General features: G+C 43.2%; 2 protein-coding genes across 2 annotated transcripts in view; both read right to left on the minus strand.

Moving 5' to 3' along the window:
* Positions 1-14,510, minus strand: part of LOC132829004 (procathepsin L-like) — a 38,904-nt gene extending 24,394 nt beyond the window's left edge. Inside the window, exon 1 of the mRNA XM_060846264.1 lies at positions 14,410-14,510. The gene's annotated coding sequence lies outside the window, so the exon portion shown is untranslated. The remainder of the gene's footprint in view (positions 1-14,409) is intronic.
* A 6,707-nt stretch (positions 14,511-21,217) lies between these two features.
* Positions 21,218-22,395, minus strand: part of LOC132829006 (procathepsin L-like) — a 31,114-nt gene continuing 29,936 nt past the window's right edge. Inside the window, exon 8 of the mRNA XM_060846266.1 lies at positions 21,218-21,793. Coding sequence (XP_060702249.1) covers positions 21,694-21,793 — 100 coding nt within the window. The 3' untranslated portion in view covers positions 21,218-21,693. The remainder of the gene's footprint in view (positions 21,794-22,395) is intronic.

Raw genomic sequence — 22,395 nt, forward strand, 5'->3', positions numbered from 1 at the left:
TTGGAGTGCTGTGCGCCGTTTAGTGATGAGCTGGCTCAGGACTGTTGGACGTTTTTCAAGATATAACTTTTATTTTCCTTATTCGTAAGTTATTCAAAACGGCGTCATGTCATGTCAACCAATGAAAGCTTTTCAATGCATCTTATTGAATTGTTACATGTACTTTACAGTAAGAAAGTCAGTTTTGATCTTGCACTGGGGCAGTACACAAAGGTTCACTTCATTAGATCTAAGAAGACAGAGCTCTAACTTTAGACAAACAGAGCAATGCCAAAGAAGCATACGAGGGTTTGGATTGGTAGAAATGGTTTCAATTGGAGAATCTAGAAGGGGCAAGATCTCAGGATGAAGATGAAGAGAGATTTCTTTGCTGAATGGATTGTGGATATTTTGAATTCTCTACCCTAAAGGGTGGATGATGGCCAAAAACAGAGAACATGCAAGGCTTCTGGTCTCTCAGGGAAATATGGATACAGGTGGAATAGTGAATTGGGAGGTTGAAGATCAATCATGATCAAGTTGTTGGGGCGTTGCCTCGGTTTGTATGGAACCGGTCTCTATGATGAGGGTTCACTGTTCTTCATTCACCCTCTGGTACGCTATTCTTCCCAGAAAGGGACATACGACAGTTTGGGGGGGGGGGGGGGGGGGGGGGGGGGGGGGGGGGTTTGTTGTCAAATGCCCTAATGACCCAGGTGGAATGGAAAATGCTATAAAACAGTCTGTCATTCACCAATCACTGTACAAACAACAAGCAATCAGGCAGCAGTCAAGAGATTTGTTTACCTCTGTTTTATTTCTCCATTCATAGGGCACTCTAGGCCAATGCCACCAAAAGGAAATCTACCCAAGTATTGGGCACCATGAAATCAAACAAGTGACCCAAAGATATAAAAGTGACCTAAGGGGCAACTTTTCCAAGCATAGGGTGACGAGTGTATGGAATGAGCTGCGGAAGGAGGTAGTGGAGGCTGGTACAATTACAACATTTTGGCATTTAAAGGGCAGCTCGATGGGTATAAGAATAGGAAGGGTTGAGAGAGATTTGGGCTAAGTATTGGCAAATGGGATTAGATTAGGTTAGGTTAGGAGATCTGTTTGGCATGGAACAGTTGGACCAAAGGATCTGTTTCTGTGCTGTAAATCTCTATGACTCTGTCAACTAAAGCCCATCAACTCAGTCCTTTTTGCTCTTATTAGAACAGTGTTGTTTTGCAAAGAGCTGATGTTAATTTGTTCATCAGTGAATGGTGTTGTTGAAGTCAGCCCCCAGGTGAGTTTCCTCAGGTTTGTTAGAGTTCCAGATGGAATCACTGAACTGGGTAACCTCACAGGTGGAGACCAATACAGGCCCCTCTTGGCTTTTCAATCACTCGGTTAGCTGCAAAGTTCAATGCGAGATTCCCTTGTGGATACCTTCTCCTAGACCTAAATCAAACAGGTTTTAAAAGAAGACAAAGTTTACCAAGCTTTCTTAAACTAACAGAATTAGTAGTAACAAAAACACACAAATAAAAGAGGCAAATCCAAAGAGATATACCATATATATATTTGTGTAAAAGTGGAACTGTTTAGACTCTTTAAAATAAAAAAGTTAAAATTTCTGGGGGTCAACAATAACATGGATACTACTTCTGAGGAGCTCAAATTCATGCTACAGCCCAAAAATACCATATCATTAGCAGAAGCCCAACTGAAATCTTTACAAATAAAAACAGACAAATTGTGGTAAATTACTGGATAAAGGCTAATTTTAAAAAAATGAATTAGCAAGCTTTTATTGAAAAAAAGTGAAGAAATATAATAGCTTTAAATCACAATTACATGTTACATCTTTAATCTAAGATGTCAAAATACAACAATTCATTGAAGTCCTGCAAAAATCACACTGTTCAACATCTTCAACCAATGAATAAAGCTTCAGTCAGGATGAATAATATCACCTTACGGATCCACTCCGGGTTCACTGGCCGTAGTAACACGTCATCCCCTTCATCCGTGTCATCGCATAGATGAGCATCCTCAGTACCATCCAATGAATTTAAAATTCCATATTTGTGGAATTATTTGAAAATAGTATCAGCTTTTATTTCCTTCCACAAAACAGCAATCCATTCACAGATCAGTGGCAGTGATAGAGCCTGCATACTGTCTCCTCTTGTGTATATGTTTTTCTCCATCCAGTTATTCCACTTATTCTCATTGTGTCCTTAAACAGCTTGTTGATACCAGCATCTATTGGTTGCAAAACACTCGTAAATCTGCCAGCAATTACAGCTACGTCAGTGTTATGTGATCGGGTGTCATCAACAACATTCTTCACTGATTTAAACTGGCCCCAGACGGACTACACAAGGAAAAGAGTTTCGCCATCAGGTTGTGAATTCCAATCTTCCTTTATCCATTTTCTACATCCATCCAGCCTTATGGGTGCACATGGATGACCCAGTCCCTTTCAAAACTTCTCCATTGGCTAAGTTTTGCTCTTAAATATAGCCTTTGGTTTTAACTTAATGCCCTCAGCCACACAAGAATGAAAGCAAACCTGACTTTTGCCAGGGCCAGTGGCAATACCAATACTGTTTTTTCTCCTTTTTGGTTCACGGTTCGATTCTCTGGCATGTCAAGAGTAATAGGCGTTTCGTCCAAGTTTCCAATGCATGATAACTTGTAGCCTTCCTTCTGCTGACGTTTTGATTACAAACCGGTAAAACTGTAATACCTTACCTTCTAGTTCAGCAAGAAGTTTTTGTGTAATCAGAGTTCTCTACTGAAGTGCTAAGTCATGCCTTCTCATGGCCCTTGTGCACGATCCAGCACTTCCCTCAAAATCCAAAATTCCATCCTTCTTGGATTTGTTTTGTGCATGGATTCGAATGGCTTCACAACATTTTCCGTGTTGACAATTTTCAAGTACCTGCTCAGCAGTTTTTCCCTCCAGTTGTGGCCTCTTGCCAGGTTGACCTCTGTTGGCACACTTTCATTTTAGCATTGTCTGAAGTTGGTTCAATACCTTTCTCCAGACTCTCACGTTTCTCTGAAACACAAAATTCTCTTGCTGCTCCCCTGTTATTCACCTTCCCTGCAACTTCAATAACTTCCAGTTCTAGCACTGCTGTATATTTTGTGTTTTTATTGGTAGGGCATTTTTTACTCAAAAGAAGTTTTAAAACCTCACTTATGAATATGATTGTATTCCAGGAGGTTGGTTGGCACCAGATTCCTTCACACCAAATTGATATGCACTGGGCATCAAATCACAACTCTCTGCTCAAGGGCTGATGACGACAACTGTGAATAGGTTTGTGGGAAAAACCCATCTGGGTCACTAATGACCTTTAGGGAAGGAAACTGCCATCCTTATGGTCTGACCTACATGTGACTGCAGACCCACAGCAATGTGTTGACTCCTAACTGCCCTCTGGGCAATTAGGGATGGGCAATAAATGCTGACCTTGCCACTGATGTCCTCATCCTGTGAATGGATTAAAAATAATAAAACAGCACAAAAAAAATTCATTTCCTCATTGTAACATTTACATGTAGAATAATATCTTGTCCCAAAACATTGATCTGTTATCGAAGAATAAAGGTTGACTTTTATGGGATAAATGGTAAATTCCAGGATGTTTTTGGCCAGAAAAATCGAGGATCGACTTTTGCTCAAGTACATACACTGATTGATCGCTGAATTCTTAATGGACAGTTGAAAGTCATGGCAGCCACAGAACGTCACTTATACCATTGTTGCTGTTGGCTGAATTAAATTGAGGTACTTAGCTTTACAGATTTGGAGATGCTGGTGTTGGACTGGGGTGCACAAAGTTTAAAAAAAAAAATCACACAACACCAGGTTATAGTCCAACAGGTTTAATTGGAAGCACCAGCTTTCGGAGCGTCACTCCTTCGTCAGGTGATAGTGGAGATGTGTTAGGATTGAGCCCTCCACTACCACCTGATGAAGGAGCGAGGTTTCGAAAGCTAGTGTGCTTCCAAACTCCTCTGCCCCAAATCCTCTCAGCTGAGGTGGACTGGCAACACTCAAGTGAGTTATTTTCCATTCTTTATTGACAAAGCTGGGTTGTTAAATTGGCTGTTCTCCCAACTGTAACCCTCATAGCATATTGGACCAAGACACTGCAGTATAAGGCCAGAACAGAAAGTGTACTGGTGTTTTTCTACTGAGGGATTTCAGAGATAATAAAAAGGTCCTTGTTATCTCTTCCTGTTACATTCTCTTTATTTGAAATTTCTCTGTCACAGTGAGAGTGTGACATTCTATAAGTCCCACTTTGCCATCGGCAATTAAATTTACATCTGAAGTTACTTTCTTGGCTGCAGCAGATTTCATTTGAGAAACACATTTTGGATCTAAAAAGTGAACATGAAACTTTATGATTCTGATCAGTGTGTTGACAATGCATACCAGGAGGTGGCTCTGCCCAACAAAACTTGACCCAACTATAATAGTGTACAGCAGTCATGTTCACCAAGCAAACAGATAGTCTTTTAAAACTCACTTTACAAGTGAGTAGATGAGAGAAACTTAAAGGGGAGGTGGTTTATTGGTGTTGTTCAGAATCATGGAGAATTTTGATAAAGGCATGGATAGAGTCACAGAGACAGGCCCTTCGACTCAAATGGGTCCATGCTGATCAAAATGTCCATCCATGCTAACCTCATTTCCCTGCGCTTAGCCCATATCTTTCTAAACTTTCCTATCCATGTATTTGTCCAAATGCCTTTTAAAAATGTTGTTAACGTACCTGCCTCAACCACTTCCACTGGCAGCTCATTCCATATGGATACCACCCTCTGAAAAAAGTTGCCCCTCAGGTTCCCTTTTATTCGTTCCCCTCTAACCTTACATCAGTGCCCTCTAATCCTTGAATCCTCAACCATGGGAAAAAGACTGAGTGCATTCACCCTATCCATGCCTTTCATGATCTTATACACTTCTATAAAAGATCCTCCTCAGTCTCCTATGCTCCAGAGAAAGAAAAAAAGGATTTAGTTTGTCCAACTTCTCCCTACAACTCAGACCCTAGAGTCCTGCCAAGATCCTTGTAAATTTCTTCTGCATTCTCTTTCTAGTTTAATAACATCCTTTCTATAATAAAAAGGTGACCAAAACTGAACATAATACTCCCAAGCGTGGCCTCACCAACATCCTGTACAACCGCAACATAAACTTCCCAACTTCTATATTCAACGTCCTGACTGAAGGCCCACGCACCTGAATTCCAAGGTCCCTCTGTTCCACCACATTCTAAGGCCCTGCCATTCACCATAAGCCAATAAGAAGAAATTGTCTTCAATGGTAAAACAGAGTGCACACAGACCATGAGTCATCAAGACAACCAAAAGTAGCAAACAAAACTTTTAAACAAAAAAAGTCATCATTATCTAGAACACCACTGCTTCAAGACAGAGTATGTGGATACAATTCAAGCTTTCAAAAAAAAAAAGGAATTAAATTGACAAAAAGGTAGGAAATAAATGCTAGACTATGGGGAAGAGCAGATTAAAATCATTGGTTGTTCAGTAGCTAATGGGGAAAACAATGATTTCTTTGGGAACTTCTGTGATCCTACGTATTTGCACGAAATCCTCCTGAACTCCAGAGTAATCCCTGTGTGATACTGTGTTTGTTTTGCAACAATGAACATCAATCTCAAGATACAGCCTGCTTTCCCATCTTCATTAAAAAAAAAGTGTGAAGTCTTCACCAACATGTGTGCATTAAATCTTTTTCAAAAAAGGTATAGCCCTTTAAATAAAGCAACGTTTTGGTACAAACAACTGGGTTGAATTAACTCTAAAGAAAATGTGTTTCTAATCAAAGAGATAGAAGAAACTCAAACTACTTCCTGTCAGCGAAATAAAGTTATTTTAGCCTCTCGATCTCATGTGTCTTTGGCAGCTATTACTTCTGCTTTGTTCTGGTTTCTTATTCCCAGATTTTAAAATAGAGATGTCAAAATCTATTCTCATTTCCATTTTCTGAAAAACGGAATGTTTCCAAATAGCCCTTTTATTGTCAAAGCTCATGTTTCAAAATGTGTAAGCATTCTTGTTGAATCTTCAAACAACGCATCAGTTCACATGAAACATTAAATTTGGATTAGGTGTCATCTTTAAACACAAGGATCAGTACATTCAACATTGTCTGTTAGACATAGTCAGCAAACACCGAGACCCAGGCTCCTCATCCAGACCCAACAGATGTCAGCATTATTTCACTTATGGATGTTAGGAGTTGCTATTGGAATTGGAACTGTTGGGAGAATCTTCCCAGGCATTGTCAGCATTGCCTATGTCAGTCAAAGTTGGATTAGAGATTCAGCTGGTGAAGAATCTGTGTCAGACCCACTTTCATTCTAAGAAGACCCAGCATTCCCTGCCGGTGGACTTCAGTGAATTGAATCCAGCAGCAACACTAAGTTCACAATAGCAGATAGCATATGTGTCCTTAAGTGAGTCAGCTTAGTTTGGGGTAAAAAAAAAAGTTAAAATTTAATTGAACAAATTATTTCTTTAACTTGCAAGCATTTTCATGAACCTAAAATTTGATGTGGCAGTCCGAGCACCAACTTTGGCTGCTACAAAGCATAATTTAGGTTCCTGGTGGCATCTGTGTCCAACACAAATTCATGAAGCCAGAGGAGAGCTTGGGCCCAGTATGAGACCCTGCAGCATTGGTAAGGTAGGCCCAAGGAGGACTCATGGCAGTGGAGGAGTGGAATTTGGGCTGGTGCAGTACCCAGCAGCATTGGTGGCATCCATGTTGGTGGGGTTCCACAAGGACTCATCGTGGCGAGGGCATCAGTGGAGACGAGATGGCGCTGAACAATGGCAACCTTCACTTTGGAAAGGGGTGCTCATGCCTGGCCACTCGGTCCATCATGGAGCACTAAACAAGGACTGCAAAGTCGAACTTTTTTGTATATTTCTTCACTCTTCTGCCTTTATATTCTATGTTTCGGTTTATTTTTCTGTGTTAAGATGGCACCAGAGAGTGGAGCACTATGCAATGCTTTTCATCATATTTGATATTGAAATAGATGAGATAATCAATCAACAAATAAATAAATAAAGCAACAAAAACAAAAAAATTCAGGGGGAGGGGACGAGAAAGGGACTTCTCACTAGTGACAGCAAGTAGTCCCAGTTTCTGCCCAAGAGTGGAATAGAGATGAGGATCCCCTTAGTCAGCAGCGAGCAGTGCCTGCATTGAGAACTGGACGGCAACAATCCCTGATGTGACAATCAGGCTGATTACCTGATAACACCAGCACAGTGCCTACTCCTCAGGCAAACGTCCCCACACCACCTCCTACCCGTTGCCTTCACCCACAGACCTTGGCATCTGACATGACTGTGCATTAGAAGATACAGGATACTGCAGGAGATGAGATTCTTGACAGTAACCATTGTCATGACAAGGGGACAGTGCACCATGATGATCGGTTTGATTAAATTGCACTGATGTTGCTCAAAAGGCAACGCTGGGAGATGAAGTCCTTACTGAAAGAAGCACGTGGGAATGTTTGGAAGCTCAGTACTGACTGGCTTGACATGGAGTACCAGAAAGAAAGGAACATGGAGGCCTGGGGATAGGCAGGAGCAACCCCTCGATTACCAGGTTGACCCAATGACTCCCTGTGCCAAGCAAGATTGGCATCACCTTCTAAACGCACAACTCAAGTATGCATGGGAAATGAAAAATGGCTGCCACCACACCCAGAGTAGACAGGATCAGTGTTTGTCTGCCATCCGAGCACATAGGCCTCTAATTAGGAGCAACTGAAGAAGGGATCTTCAATGGGAAAATGCATTAACCAGGCACTTCCACAGTACAGCACAAACTCATCCTTAAATCATAAACCTCTACATGTGAAATACACAGTGTCCAACCAAGTGACCACAAGTCCTGGTCACAAGCAATCTTCACCATCTCATTGTTCAATACGGATTGAAGCTGGTCATCTCTGAAGTTGAAGGAATCACAGATGAGTTTAAAAGTGGGAGCTGTGGCCACAATTCACAAAGACAATGGGCGGCACGGTGGCACAGTGGTTAGCACTGCTGCCTCACAGCGCCAGAGACCCGGGTTCAATTCCAGACTCAGGCAACCGACTGACTCAGGCACATTCTCCCCGTGTCTGCGTGGGTTTCCTCCCACAGTCACAAAGATGTGCAGGTCAGGTGAATTGGCCATGCTAAATTGCCCGTAGTGTTAGGTAAGGGGTAAGTGTAGGGGTACGGGTGGGTTGCGCTTCAGTGGGTCGGTATGGACTTGTTGGGCCGAAGGGCCTGCTTCCACGCTAAGTAATCTAATCTACAACCCAAGGTCTCCTTCAGCTGCTGAGCAAGGAACAGATTCCCTCTCACCTTGTGTTGTAAATATTTCACAACATGCTCCTATTTGCAATGGCACCTTTCTTTGGTGATTTTGGGCTGGAAGGTCTGTCTCCAGTCAGTCTGGAGTATCGGAGGCTGTGGGGTGATCATACAAAAGGTTTATAAAATTATGAGGGGCATAGCTAAGGTGAATAGCAAAAAAAAAAGGTCTTTACCCAGGGTCAGGGAGTCCTAAATTAGAGGGCATTAGTTCAAGGTGAGATAGGAAAGATTTAAAAGGGACCTGATGGACAAGCTTTTCACACAGAGGGTGGTGCACGTATGGAACGAGTTGTCAGAAGTTTTGGAGGCTGTTATAATTACAACATTTTAAAAAAAAAAAATTGGATTGATACATGGATTGGAAAGGTTTAGAATGATATGCAGGCAAATGGGACGAGTTCAGTTTAGAAAACCTGGTCAGCACGGATAGGTTGGGCCGAAGGGCCTGTTTCCATGCTGTATAACTCCAAGAAGGACTAGGTGACATCCTAGCTTAGTGGCTGACAACTGTGCCAAACGTTTCTGGGACTGGCTGCTACCAAGAATCCACTGGATCTCTCAATCCTCAACCTATAAATGCACCAAGATTTAGCAATGCAATCTGGTGCCAGATCACAACACTCCATCTCATTTCCCCGTGACAATGTCAGCGCTGCCATTGGACAGTAGGACTTATAGCTGTCACCCCTGACCGGAGAGAGGACATGCTAGACTTACGCACATTGTATTGAGAGAGCTAGATCATAAAAACAGAGGAGCTCATCAATAGAAAAAAGGAGCCCATTCCATCAGTGTAAACTTCAGCTGCGATTGTCAGTACCACATCGGAGATGTCAGTACTAGGCACCATGGGAGCTGCATTAAGAACTCCCACATTCCTGCTTCATTTCAAAGGGCTGGATGCTCTACAGAATACTTCCTGGGCCTAAGCTACTTTCTCCCCAACCCCACCCCCCTCTTATTTATCTCTCCACCCGGTAGGCACCCTGCCTCTAGTCCTGATGAAGGGCTTTTGCCCGAAACGTCGATTTTCCTGCTCCTCGGATGCTGCCTGACCAGCTGTGCTTTTTCCAGCACCACTAATCTCAACTCTGGTTTCCAGCATCTGCACTCTTTGTTTTTAAACCAAGAATACTTCCTGGCAGACAGGGCTACCCAGTGCCAGCAGGACTGACAACTCTTCCATCTGGCCCTGACTGGGGCAGAGTATGAAAACTAGAGTCCTTTCTCCCCACCCAGGGCCATTGAAATGTCTGAAGGTGACGTTACAACAATTGGACCAGTCTGGACAGGGCACAGTCTGCTGTATGACCCTAGTCCTCTGACTTTGTCACAATTGCAGCAGGTATCAGTGGGGGTGGGGGATGGGGGTTAGATTGTGACTGCTGGTCTGTGATTGCTCTCCCACTACATGTATCCCTGAATCCTCACAGCGCCAGTGAATGAGAGAATAGGATGAGCCGGGTACCATAAAGGTGCAGTCTTTCAGTAATGAGGAGAGATTTGGAAGCTCATGTGAGAACACTTCCTTCTCGTCGCAGAGAGAAACCCTCTATGAAATTCACCAAAATGGACACTTCTGATTTCTGGTAACATTGAGCCCCATGTGCTGAATGGGTGACAGGGGCTGGGTAAGTGGAATAGCAGTTACCAGAAAGCTGGTGCATCACTTCCTCCCAAAGCATATGCTAAAAAAACACTTTCACCTTTTTGCTGCCAACTCAAAAAGTCAATGGTCAAACATTGAAAAGTTTGAGTTCCCCTCCCTTCCCTCAACCGTCAGTAACAGACAGGTTGGAAGGTAACGTTGCTGACTCTGGATTCAGATCCCCAGAAGATTGATCATGTGACATTTGATCCCATGGCAGTGTGCATGTGATACCATCCACATGATGTTTAATCACATGGTAATTGCCAACTGTTTGCACATCACGCATTTAGTGAAATATCTTAATGGTTCTGTAACTACCACAGTTCTGAAAGAAACCACATCCAACATAAGCTCCATGTAAATTATATCAGAATTAAAAACTTCCTAGAATGTTTCACTAATGATAAATAAAATGCTACAATACTAATAGTGAGATGGATGAGCACAGGGCAAGTCTAATTACTGCCTCTGATGTAGATAGGTCCAGAGGACAGGGAGTAAAAGGTTGGCCTTTGTCATATGGTGGGAAATCCGCCATCTTCACCTGGTCTGGCCTACTCTAGATTCCAGACCCACAGCAACATGGCAGAATCCTGGGCTGCCCTTGCCAGCAATGCCCAAAGAAACAAATCAAATAAATTCAAGGTGGGTGTGAGAGAAAGAAAAAAGATTTGCAGAGAAATATCCAGGGGTAAAAGGGAAGTTGATTCCATCAGTAACTGATGGAAACTCGCTTAAAATCCACTAATCAATGGGGATGGGGAAAGATGATCCCCCTTATGATGACAGCTAATAACAGAGTCTAACTGTAATGGGTAGATGGAGGAAGAGTGCTCCATTGTCAGATTACACTACCAGTGATTTTACAATGTACTGAAAGTCACCCTGAAACCTAACCCCCTGCACAAGGTGTAGGCAAGAAGCCATGTTGATACCTTTTTAACATTGGCCTCCTTCTGTACTGTAACATCATTCCATTTATTACACCTGAACCAGCTCCCCAAATAGCTACCCAGCTCATCCCAGCCCTATCTCTGTAACCTGAAGAAGGGCTTATGCCCGAAACATCGAGTCTCCTGTTCCTTGGATGCTGCCTGACCTGCTGCACTTTAACCAGCAACACATTTACAGCAATGATGGAGACACCCAATGCAAAAGACAAAGGTGGTGAAAGAGAACAAGGTTTGAAATGGGTGTGAATTAAGGTGTGAAGAGACAGAGATGGACTAGGTAATGGTGACAAAAGAAAGGGAATTGGAAGTAAAAGGGATTAATTTTTCCAATTCTGGGAGAGAGCAGGGAGCAGCCCCAAAGCCATCATCAGTGTATTGGAGAAGGCACTGTGCATGTGGGCCTGAGGAGGTGTAGAACAAGGACTTTTCCATCTATCCATAGAGTGCCAGGCAGATCTGCGACCCAGGCAGGTACCTACTGCCCCACTTATTGACTTGGAGAACATAAAAAAGTTAAAGGAGCAGCTATCCGAAGTGAACCTTATCTGAACTGCCAATGCAATTACATCCCAGTGGCCTCTGGCAACTGTCTGTGTGCAGTTTGCACATTCTCCCTGCATCTGCATGGGTTGGGTTTCCTCTGGATGCTCCAGTTTCCTCCCAAAGATGTGCAGGTTAGGTAAATTGGCCATGCTAAATTTCCCATTGTGTTCAGACACATGCAAATTAGGGGTAAAGTGTAGAGTAATAGGTTCAGGGAATGAATCTGAGTGATATACTCTTCAGAGGGTTGGTGTGGACTTGTTGGGCCAAAGGGCCTGTTTCCACACTGTGGAGATTCAATGATCCTCATGCAAGGGAACCAAAATAAAAAAAAAATTGTACACACAACGCTATAGTCGCACGACTGCCTTGTCTAGTCACAGCAAAATTTCTCTACTTTTGGACTCCTTCAGTAATGAAAGCCAAAATTCCATTTGCCTTCCTTATCACCTGCTGTAACCAGTTTTCCAGGAGTCAGGCACTAGGACAACCAAATCCCTCTGCACCCAATCAATCACTCTGAAGTTTCTCTCAATTTAGATGATGGGTTGTCTTTCTACTTCCCATCATCTCACATTGTGAATATCCACATTAAGCTTCATCTGCCAAATTTTGGCCATATCCATTTGTAAAATACTTATTTCTTCATTGCATTCTTCCCACCTATTTTAATGTCATCTACAAATTTGGCTTTAGTCTTTTCTATCCCTGCATCCAAGTCACTAATGGGATTGTAAACAGTTGGGGCCGGAATACTGAACCCCACCAGTTATATATTGGCTACCAGTACCCAGGAGGGAAAATAAAAATCAGCAAATTCAGGCTGACATCTGATCCCAATGTGAAGCTGAGTCACAGAAATCAAGGGTAACTCACTGGTGAGCAGAGAGAGTGCAGCACTGTCAGAGCTGCCACCTTTTAGGTGAGATGTTAAACAGACTTTCCAGCAAACAGATTTCATTGATTCATACCATTATAATCATAGAAAAAGGGAAGTCCTCCGCAGTCTCCTGACTGATATATTATCCTTCAACCAACATCACAAGAACATTGTCCTAAAGAAAGCTCACTGGATCTGAAACACTAACTCTCCATCTCTCACCGCAGATGGTACCAGACCTGCAGAGTTTCCTGATGAAGAGCTCATGCCCAAAACGTCGACTCTCCTGCTCCTCGGATGCTGCCTGACACACTGTGCTTTTCCATGGCGACACTTTTTGGCTCGGAGTTCCAGCATCTGCAGTCCTGACCTTCTCCCTGCAGAGATTTTCCAGCTATTTGTGTGTTTTTGTTTCACAAGGCCATAGCCACTTTATTGCACGGTCTTGTCTAAACCGGGAAGACAACACACGGACAGGGTGACTACTTTGCAGAACACCCTCTCTCTATTTGTAGAAACTACCCCAAGCTTTCAGCTGCCTAAAAGACCACTGTTCTCAAGTCAACACTGCTCTCTCAGGCCTGCTCTGGTGAGATTCAACACAAGCTTCAAGAACAACACAGCCTTCAGGGAGTGGGGGTTGCACAGCTACCTCACAGCACCGGGGACCCAGGCAGAAGTGGGTACTGCAGATACTGGAGATTAGAGCGGTGCTGGAAAAGCACAGCAGATCAGGCAGCATCCGAGGAGCAGGAAAATCGATGTTTCAGGCAAAAGCCCTTCAACAGGAAAGGGACCCAGGTCCATTCCCAGCCTCAGGTGACGGTCTGTGTGGGGTTTGCATGTTCTCCCCGTGCATGTTCTCCTCCGGGTGCTCCGGCTTCCTCCCACAGCCCAAAGATGTGCAGATCAGGGTGGATTGGCCATGCTAAATTGCCCGTAGTTTACAGGAGTATGCAGGGTAGGTGGGTTAGCCACAGGAAATGCAGAGTTACAGGATCAGGGGCTAGATCTGGGCAGGATGCTCTTTGGACAACCAGTGTGGACTCAATGGGCTGAATGGCCTGCTTCCACACTGTACTCAACACGGAGTTTAATAATTTCAGAGGGTACACCCTCTAATGTTTTCTCCACCTCCATAGCTCTGGTCCTGTGCAAGTTGCTCCGAGCACTACCAACCCATTCTAACTCCTCATATTTCCCATTATCACCTCCTCAGCAGTCACCTCTTCCCTGGTTTACTGTCAGCCAGCCTTTAGTCTGCTCTCCCTGGGCACCTTCTCCATATCCAGTATACAACTCACTCCTTCACCTACTCCCCATTCCAAACCCACTAACTCACCGACATAAATACCATTGTTTCCCAGTTACTTTCAAGTCTGACTAATGGTCTTGACACTTTAACTGTTTTCCCCCTCTCCACAGATACTGCGAGACGTGCTGATTTTCTCCAGCAGTTTCTGCTTTTGTCCTGTTGCCTGGCACAGATTCAGCACATTGGATTGCTGTGCCCATTTACTACATTGTAATAGTGACGAAGCTAATTACCGCCCCCCCACCCACCCCACCATCGACTGGACAGCAGTTTGCATAGTCTGCTGGCTGTGAAACTAAGAAAACGAAGAGTACACTCCCTCAAAGATTTAGACTCTTAGCCCAATGTTCATAGTCACTTTAACTGGGAACTGGAGTGAATTAAAAACATGTACAAATCCCAAAATTCTCAAAGGTAAGATTTTGTAGGGAAAAAAAAATCAACTTAAAACAAAATCTCCATTGATTCTCAAACATTTACACTTAAAAACTGCAGAACCAGATACAGAGAAAGTTGACTTTTCCAAAGTTCCAACTTTGGTTAATTGAGATGTTACGGGAGCAGTAAATCACTAAGCTTCCCCAGTCAGTCAGACAGACAGTCCGTCAGTATCAGAGTATCTGTCTCTCAGCTGTCAGTACTGCAGAGAGCCAGCACTTACCTTGTGGTCGACTTCCTCTCCCCACAACGTCTCCTCTCAAATTAAATTCTCCAGACTGGACCAATACTGTGCAAGCACACAATAAAACAACTTCCTCTCCCCGTCCTCATGTGACAGGGAAATTCCAAACTCTCACGTCAGTCTGTGATTAACCCTCTCATGAATATGCATTGTGTGTGTGAAGGTCAGAGTTGCATATTGCATAAACCTCCCCCCTGTATCAGCGACGCGAATGCAGCTCTCTGTGGTCCCAGTGCCTGTGTGGATGAACCTCTGGATGTTTGCGCCTCTCCCTGGTAGACGGGAGGCTGGAAGAACACAGCAAGCCAGGCAGCATCAGGAGGTGGAGAAGTCAATGTTTTGGATGTAACTCTTCTTCAGTTCTGGGAGTGGGTGGGGGTGGAGCTGCAGATAAAGAGGGTGGAGGAGGCAGGGTGATAGGCAGAGGTTACTATCCGGTTGGTCAATGGGAGGAATGAATCTGATTGGTGGCAGGGAGCAGTAGAAGGGAGGGAGAGGGGCTGGGGTGGGAATCGGGGGATGAGAAGAGGGGTTATTTGAAATTGGAGAACTCAATGTTGAGTCCACCGGCTGTAGGCTGCCCAGGCGGAAGATAAAAATCACACAACACCAGGTTATAGTCCAACAGGTTTAATTGGAAGCACACTAGCTTTCGGAGCATCGCTCCTTCATCAGGTGATAGTGGAGGGCTCGATCCTAACACAGGATTTATAGCAAAAATTTACGTGTGATGTAACTGAAATTATATATTGAAAAATTGATTGCAATGTTTGCACCTCTCCCTGGTAGACAAGCAGGAGGCTGGAAGAACACAGCAAGCCAGGCAATCAATTTTTCAATGTATAATTTCAGTTACATCACACGTAAATTTTTGCTATAAATTCTGTGTTAGGTTTGAGCCCTCCACTATCACCTGATGAAGGAGCGTCGCTCCGAAAGCTAATGTGCTTCCAATTAAACCTGTTGGACTATAACCTGGTGTTGTGTGATTTTTAACTTTGTATACCCCAGTCCAAACCAGGTGGAAGATGAAGTGTTGTTCCTCCAATTTGCAGTTTGGTTCATGTGGCAATGGAGGAGGTCAAGGATGGTCATGTCGGAAAGGGAGTGGGAAAGGGAATTGAAATGGGCAGTGACTAGAAGGTCCAGTCGGACACTGCGAGCTTGGGTAAGTGTGGCTCAGAGCGGACAAATCTGACTTTAAAGTGGAGCTGGACTCATTGCACTGCTCCCTGGAGAATGATAAAGCTGCACCGTCTGTGCTGACTGCTTCAAGCACCATTACACCAGTACCAAGGGTCTTTCAACTACAATACAATGGGGATCCATTTCGTTACCAGACCCTCAGTTATATGTAAATAGTATCTTGCATACAGAAGAAATGCCTTTGGGTTTGTTGGAACTGTCAGGAAAGTCAAACTCCAATGTTTCTTTCTTCCTTATTGTGTAAACATTATACAGAACCGAACTACTTTAGTAACTGAGTACGTAGATAAAAGTTTTTTTATGAATAAAGTATAATTTTGAAATTAAAAAATTCCATCACCTAGGTATACCCAACAGTGCCCTTATTCTGATAACTACCTTTGTGTTTGGCTGCAACAAGCTATGTACAGATCCTCAATACCCAAACACCAGGTGTCACTGAGGTTCCAACTGTTCCTGGTTTTGGGAGGGATGGGCCTGGCCTTGCTGCCGTGGAACGCTCCAAGTAGGTGAACCATTGAATATCCCAGCTGGCCTTTGCAGAGACATTTACAAAGAGCAACACCTTCGAGCACCAGTCCATCAGGAAGTGGTCAGCATGTAGTGTCAGCAAGACCATCAGGAAAAGGAGAGTGTTGATGAACAGGTCAGATTGTCCCCTGAGCAGACTGTCAAAGTCATTTGGCAGAATGCCTCATCAGAACCTTCCAACAAGCAGCAAGACGTCACTCAGCTGGTGGTGAGGAGGGCACTGCCTGTCATATATTTTATGGACATCCGGACTCTATGTGTCAACACATGCTGCCCCTGAAATATTGTGGGGAGGTAGAGACTGTCACACATCTCCTGATGGAACGTGCCTTTGCAAAGGAAGCCTGGAGAGATATGCAGTGGTTTTTGTCAAGATTTATCCTGAGCAGCTTCCTGCTGCAGGACTCTGTGATCTACGATCTGTTCCCCGGGACGGACACCAAGACAAACATTGACTGCGCCTGGAGGACCATCAACTCGGTGAAAGACACTCTTTGTTCTATCCGAAATGTCTTGGTCTTCCAGAGCAAGGAGTTGGTTTCGACCGAATGTTGTAGCCTGGCACATTCCAAGGTACAGGACTACATGCTGAGGGATGCACTGAAGCTTGGGGCAGCTGCCATCAAGGCTTAGTGGGGAAAGACTACCGTCTAAGTTCTTTCAATCAAAATATAATTGGGATCAGACCCTCCTGCTGCCCCAATGTATGGAGATAGTGTCCTGCACGAGTAGGAAATGCTTTTGGTTTCTGCAACTGCAGGGAAAGTCAGATTCCAATGTTGTTTTTCTTGATACACAAAGACTGTACAGAACTACTTTACATAGAACGTAGAACAGTACAGCACAGTACAGACCTTCGGCCCTCAATGTTGTGCCGACCTTTTATCCTAGTCTAAGGTCAAATGAACCTATATACCCTTCATTTTACTATCATCCATGTGTCTATCCAAGAGTCACTTAAGTGTCCCTAATGTATCTGACTCTACTTCTGTCATTGGCAGTGCATTCCACACACCCACCAAAGACGTTTCGCTGCACTTTGGATGCTGCCTGAACTGCTGTGCTCTTCCAGCACCACTGATCCAGAATCTGGTTTCCAGCATCTGCAGTCATTGTTTTTACCTCTCTGTGTAAGGAGCCTACCTCTGACATCTCCCCTAAACCTTCCTCCAATCACCTGAAAATTATGCCTCTGCGTGATAGCCATATCCGCCCTGGGGAAAACGTCTCTGGCTGTCCACTCTTGTCTATACCTCTCATCATATTGTACATCTCTATCAAGTCACCTCTCATCCTTCTTCACTCAAATGAGAAAAGCCCTAGCTCCCTCAACATTCCTTCATAAGACATGCCCTTCAGTCCAGGCAGCAGCCTGGTAAATCTCCTCTACATGCTCTCTAAAGCTTCCAGATCCTACTTTAGTACCTATGAATGTACTAGATAAAGATTTCTTATCAATAAAGTATATTTTTGCAACGTAAAAAATTCAGAAGTCACACGACACCAGGTTATAGTCCAACAGATTTAGTTGAAATCACAAGTTTTCATAGCATTGCCCCATCATCAGGTGAAGTGGAGGGAAGTGCACAGACACAGAATGTTATTTTAACACAACATCTTTACAATTCTCTCTCTCTGGAAGTAAACCTGATTATCATAGAATCCCTACACTGGAGAAACAGGCCATTTGGCCCAACAAGCTCAGACTGACCCACCGAAGATTATGCCACCCAGACCCATTCCCCTACCTTATTACTCTCCATTTCCGCTAACCAAAGCCCCTAATCTACACATCCCTGAATACTATGGGCAATTTAGCAAAGTCAATTCACCTAACCTACACATCTTCGGATTGTGGGAGGAAACCAGAGCACCTGGAGAAAACCCACACAAACACGGGGAGAATGCGCAAACTCCAGACAGTCACTTGAATCTGGAATTGAACCCTGGTTCCTTGTGCTGTGGGGTAGCAGTGCTAACCACTGAGCCATCGCCTCTTTGATTTGCATTTCCTTTTTCACCCGTTTTGCAGCTTAGTAAATTGAGGCCATTCAGCTCCTTACACTTGATGGGCCATTCAATAAGATTGTGGCTGATCTGACTGATATCACCATGGAGAGAAGGTGGCTGACAGGAGATTTGGTAGAGCTTTTCAAAATCATGAGCAGACTGGATAGAATAGGTAGGGAGCAGCCATTCTGCTCATAAAATTAAAAATAAGATTGTTCCAGAGATGGCTGAGAAAGGGATTCCGGCTCCCTGGATCACTGACAGAGAGACCTGGAGGTCCTGATAGACAGGAGGTGAAGAGTGTTCACCAGAGGAGAACACAAGACCAGATCCTGACAACCTGGTCAGAACTTGCTTCTCGGCACAGTACGGTGTTGGTAGTCTGGAGAGAAGGTCTGCCACAAGAAGGTGATTGAAACCAATATCTCCTCCTCCACCTCTGACAAAGCAGCCACAGGCCAGAGCATCCAATCTTTACACAATCTACTCCTGTGGTGGGGTATACAGACAATCTATTCCACCTAGTTAGCCCCCAGGCAATGGAGATGAAAGCTTATGCTCTAATGTTTCATTCCTCCTTTGATATGCATTGGATACTTGAAGAAAATGTAAGTCTGGTTTGTAAAGCACTAAGATTCGGTTAGCTAAAGAAGAATCCTGTATCACACACAGATGAGTCTGAACTACATGAAGCTAAAGTGTTCTTGTTGACCAAGTTCCAGTTAAGGCAACCTTAGTTTTAAAATCCTTCATGTTTCTAAAATATTCCAATATTCCAACTGCAGGTTTGTGTGGAGGAGAACATCAAGATGGTGATGGTGATGTGAGTGACACGAGTTAACCCTATGGTAAGGTCTTTGACCTGTGTTCAATCAGCCTCAATGAGCCAATTCTTGGGTCAGTGCCATGAAGCGGCTGTGGGTCTGAGAGTGAAAAAAATCAACCCAAGCTCTGAATTTCTGATCACTATCCAGTGGCATCTTTCAGGAACACCAGGGTGTAGAAAGAGAACAGAATGAAGAGCTTGATACAATTCACTGTCGCAAGCCAAAAGGATATGTTATGGACCAGACCAAACCCACTTCAAATATGTCAAAGATATAACCAAGGCCCTATCATTTTCTTACTTAAAGGTAAGTGTAAGGTGTGGTGTTCCAGATATAGTTCGAATGTTATACTACCAGACTTTAAGCTAAGTGCACTTTATTCTTACACTATCGTTAAATCACAAACAAAGGAAAGGAGAATTAGAATAACTTACCTCTACTGGAAAACTTAATGGCATGATAGATTATTTAACTACTGAACAACGATTCTTCCAATATAGTAACGTCCCACAAACACACTCTTGGCAAAGGCAAATTCAGTGAAACAGATTGTTGTGTGTGAGACAGAGGGAACTCCAGCTTTTAGCTATAATAGAAAGAGGAATAAGAGCTTCCAAATCCAGGTTCAAAATCCCAGCAACTACTGAAAGCGAAACTGTAAACTGTTTCTGCAGGAGCCTGACTCCACCCATTCAGGCTGCTTCTATTGTTCCAAATTTTTTTAAAAACCGGAGGCCTCACAACTGTTTACCTCACTGGCTTGGAGTAGACCACTTGCTACCTCTGTCTCGATGTCTCTTCATTGAAAAAAAATGGACAAAATACACATCTTAAAGCCAAAGGATTGTCACAGAAGAGATACCAGAAAGCTTTCAGTGCACAATGAACCAGCAAAATTCACATCACATTCAGGAGTGGAGTGGAGAAATGTGTTTTTTTAAAAATCAAATCACTTTGATTAAAGACACTTTACACATTTACACGGAGGACAACTAGTTTTTTTTTTGAAGATCTTTATTTTACAAAACATGGATCAGAGAACACTAGTAAGAAACAGTACTACTTCCATATAAAATGACATAAGATGAGTAAAATATCAATCTAGATCATGTTGACTTGATCTGCTTTGTGAAGACAAGAAAGAGACTGGCTGTTTAGGGAGCTCAGTATTACTTCCAAATCATTCTAATTCTTTTCTCTCTTTTCCCCAGATACTGTGAATTTCATCTTGTTATTTCACAATGGTGGTTATTAGAAATGTACAATCATTTTTTAAATAGTGGGGGAAATGGAAAACAGGCACAGAGATCATGATGCATAATTAACCCCCCATAACAATTGCTACTGCTACAGGCTGCACATCAATTTCATTTTGCTTGATTAGTTCGATGATTAACCCTTTCATGTAAAAATGTAGAAATGAGTAGACAGCATTCAATTTGCTTTCTATCTCTTTCACTTGATCTTGTAGGCAGTTTGAATCTCCCTCCTACATCATAATAATGTCCTCCTATAACTTGCTGACCAAGATATCATTAGTTTGAAGAGCCCACTGGTGGGTCCATGGCACACGCAAGTGAGACGTGTTATGACTCAAAAACCAAGATCAAGCAAGTTCTGCATGAAAACTAACCGAGACATTAGTTACTGCTGAACTCCCAACTCACAGTCTGACCCCCAAGGCTCCTTCCAATGTCTCACCCAAGAGGCTACTCTTCGAGTATATGCTCAAGTGCTGAGTGGGGCCAATGCCAGTGAAAACAACAAAAGCTGTCCCAACTGATTTTAAAACTTTGGTACATTTCCGGAGAATCTATAAAAAGCTTGGGAGCATGAGTCATCACTGAATAACTGCTTCCTGGTCATGAAATGTTCAGAACAAATGGAAATCCCTTGTCACTGCCCTCACCCAATATAATTAACCCAACCGGGAATCAACTGTGACACTTATCTGCTGTGTATGTCTCAGTGCCACACAAGATTATCCAACGACAGGAGAGTTCATTTTTAAACATTCATTTTGGGGGCAGAGTTCTGCTAAGTTACTGCCAGTTGCCTCAAACATTTTCCATTGAACAGGGTGAAGTCTGTTTAGAAAAAAGTTACATTAGTCAGGGATTTCTGGGAATCCCACATATGCTGTTTATTATCAAATTAAATGCAGTAGCTCACACACCCAGCCAAGCTCTTAATGTAGAATGCATTTGACAAAATGTAATTTGGTTCTTTTTATTTATATACAGATCCCTAATTCATTATCAAAGTCATTGTGAGGGACTCTCGATTCCAGTACGGAATGACTTCACAAAATTGAAAGGAAAGATAAATGGTCAGGAATACTGAAAATAGTAGCTTGGCGTTTCCACTGCTTAAATTTAATGTGGTCTATTCACTGCAGCATTCTTGAAAGAAATGTACATTTAATGGTAACTTCACTCCTTGGAAGGGGCTTATCTCATATCAAATTTAACAACAGGTTCATTCTGAGTGAGTCCACAATTGAAATCATTAACTTTGCCAGAATAACATCACATAAACTGGAGTGATCTTTTCAGGGAAGAAGCCAGAATTTCCTCATAATCCAGGGCCTGTAATAAGGGAACAATCATACTGTAGCAAGTAAAAATGTTTAACATTGTAAAAAGTGCAGGAAGTTTTGTTTTATAGAGAAATTGCTCTCTTCGGCTTTCTAAACAAGAGGGTACACTGCGTAGTTAGCAATTCCACAGTTGTTGCCTCTGTCCTTGGACATCTTGATGTAGCCTTTGTCACCCCACCATAGTCCAAAACTGTGGGCAGAAACATTAAAGATGAATTAAAATTCAAGCCAATTACATTGGTTTGTCACAAATCTGCTGAACTGGATTGTAATTTGTGGAGATGAAGCTGAGCAGGTGAGTGTGGATTAATTCCTGGCCAGTCCGAGAGGTTAGCCTTCACTATAATCACATCCTGCCCTTCCCCATAATGTTATCACAGGCTAAGTGACTAACAGAGGAGGGAAAAACACTTAGAACAACCGAGACTCTACAAGGCTGCTGGGCTGTGTGTGTTTTAGCTAATCACAACCTCACAGACTTCACCTCTGCTTTATGTTGCAGAGCTCCAACATGTTGCACTTTAGATTGGACATTATGCCTCCTAATCCCAATTGACTTTGAGACAAGAGGAAAGTATCCCTATTGAAGAACAAAGGATGTAGAATTAGGCAATGCCCATATGGGAGGGTGATCACAGCAATTGGTTAATAGAGCAGTTTTAGCAGGAGCCTCACTGCAGGTCACCTAGAATGAGTGCAGTACGAAACAGAAAGTATATAAAGGGGTCTTTCCAATGACAGCAGGGATGGAATGATGATGGTAGAGAATCAGTCTGTTTTAAACTAGCACCA

The sequence above is a fragment of the Hemiscyllium ocellatum genome, chromosome 28 (assembly GCF_020745735.1).
Source record: "Hemiscyllium ocellatum isolate sHemOce1 chromosome 28, sHemOce1.pat.X.cur, whole genome shotgun sequence".
Lineage (NCBI taxonomy): Eukaryota > Metazoa > Chordata > Chondrichthyes > Orectolobiformes > Hemiscylliidae > Hemiscyllium > Hemiscyllium ocellatum.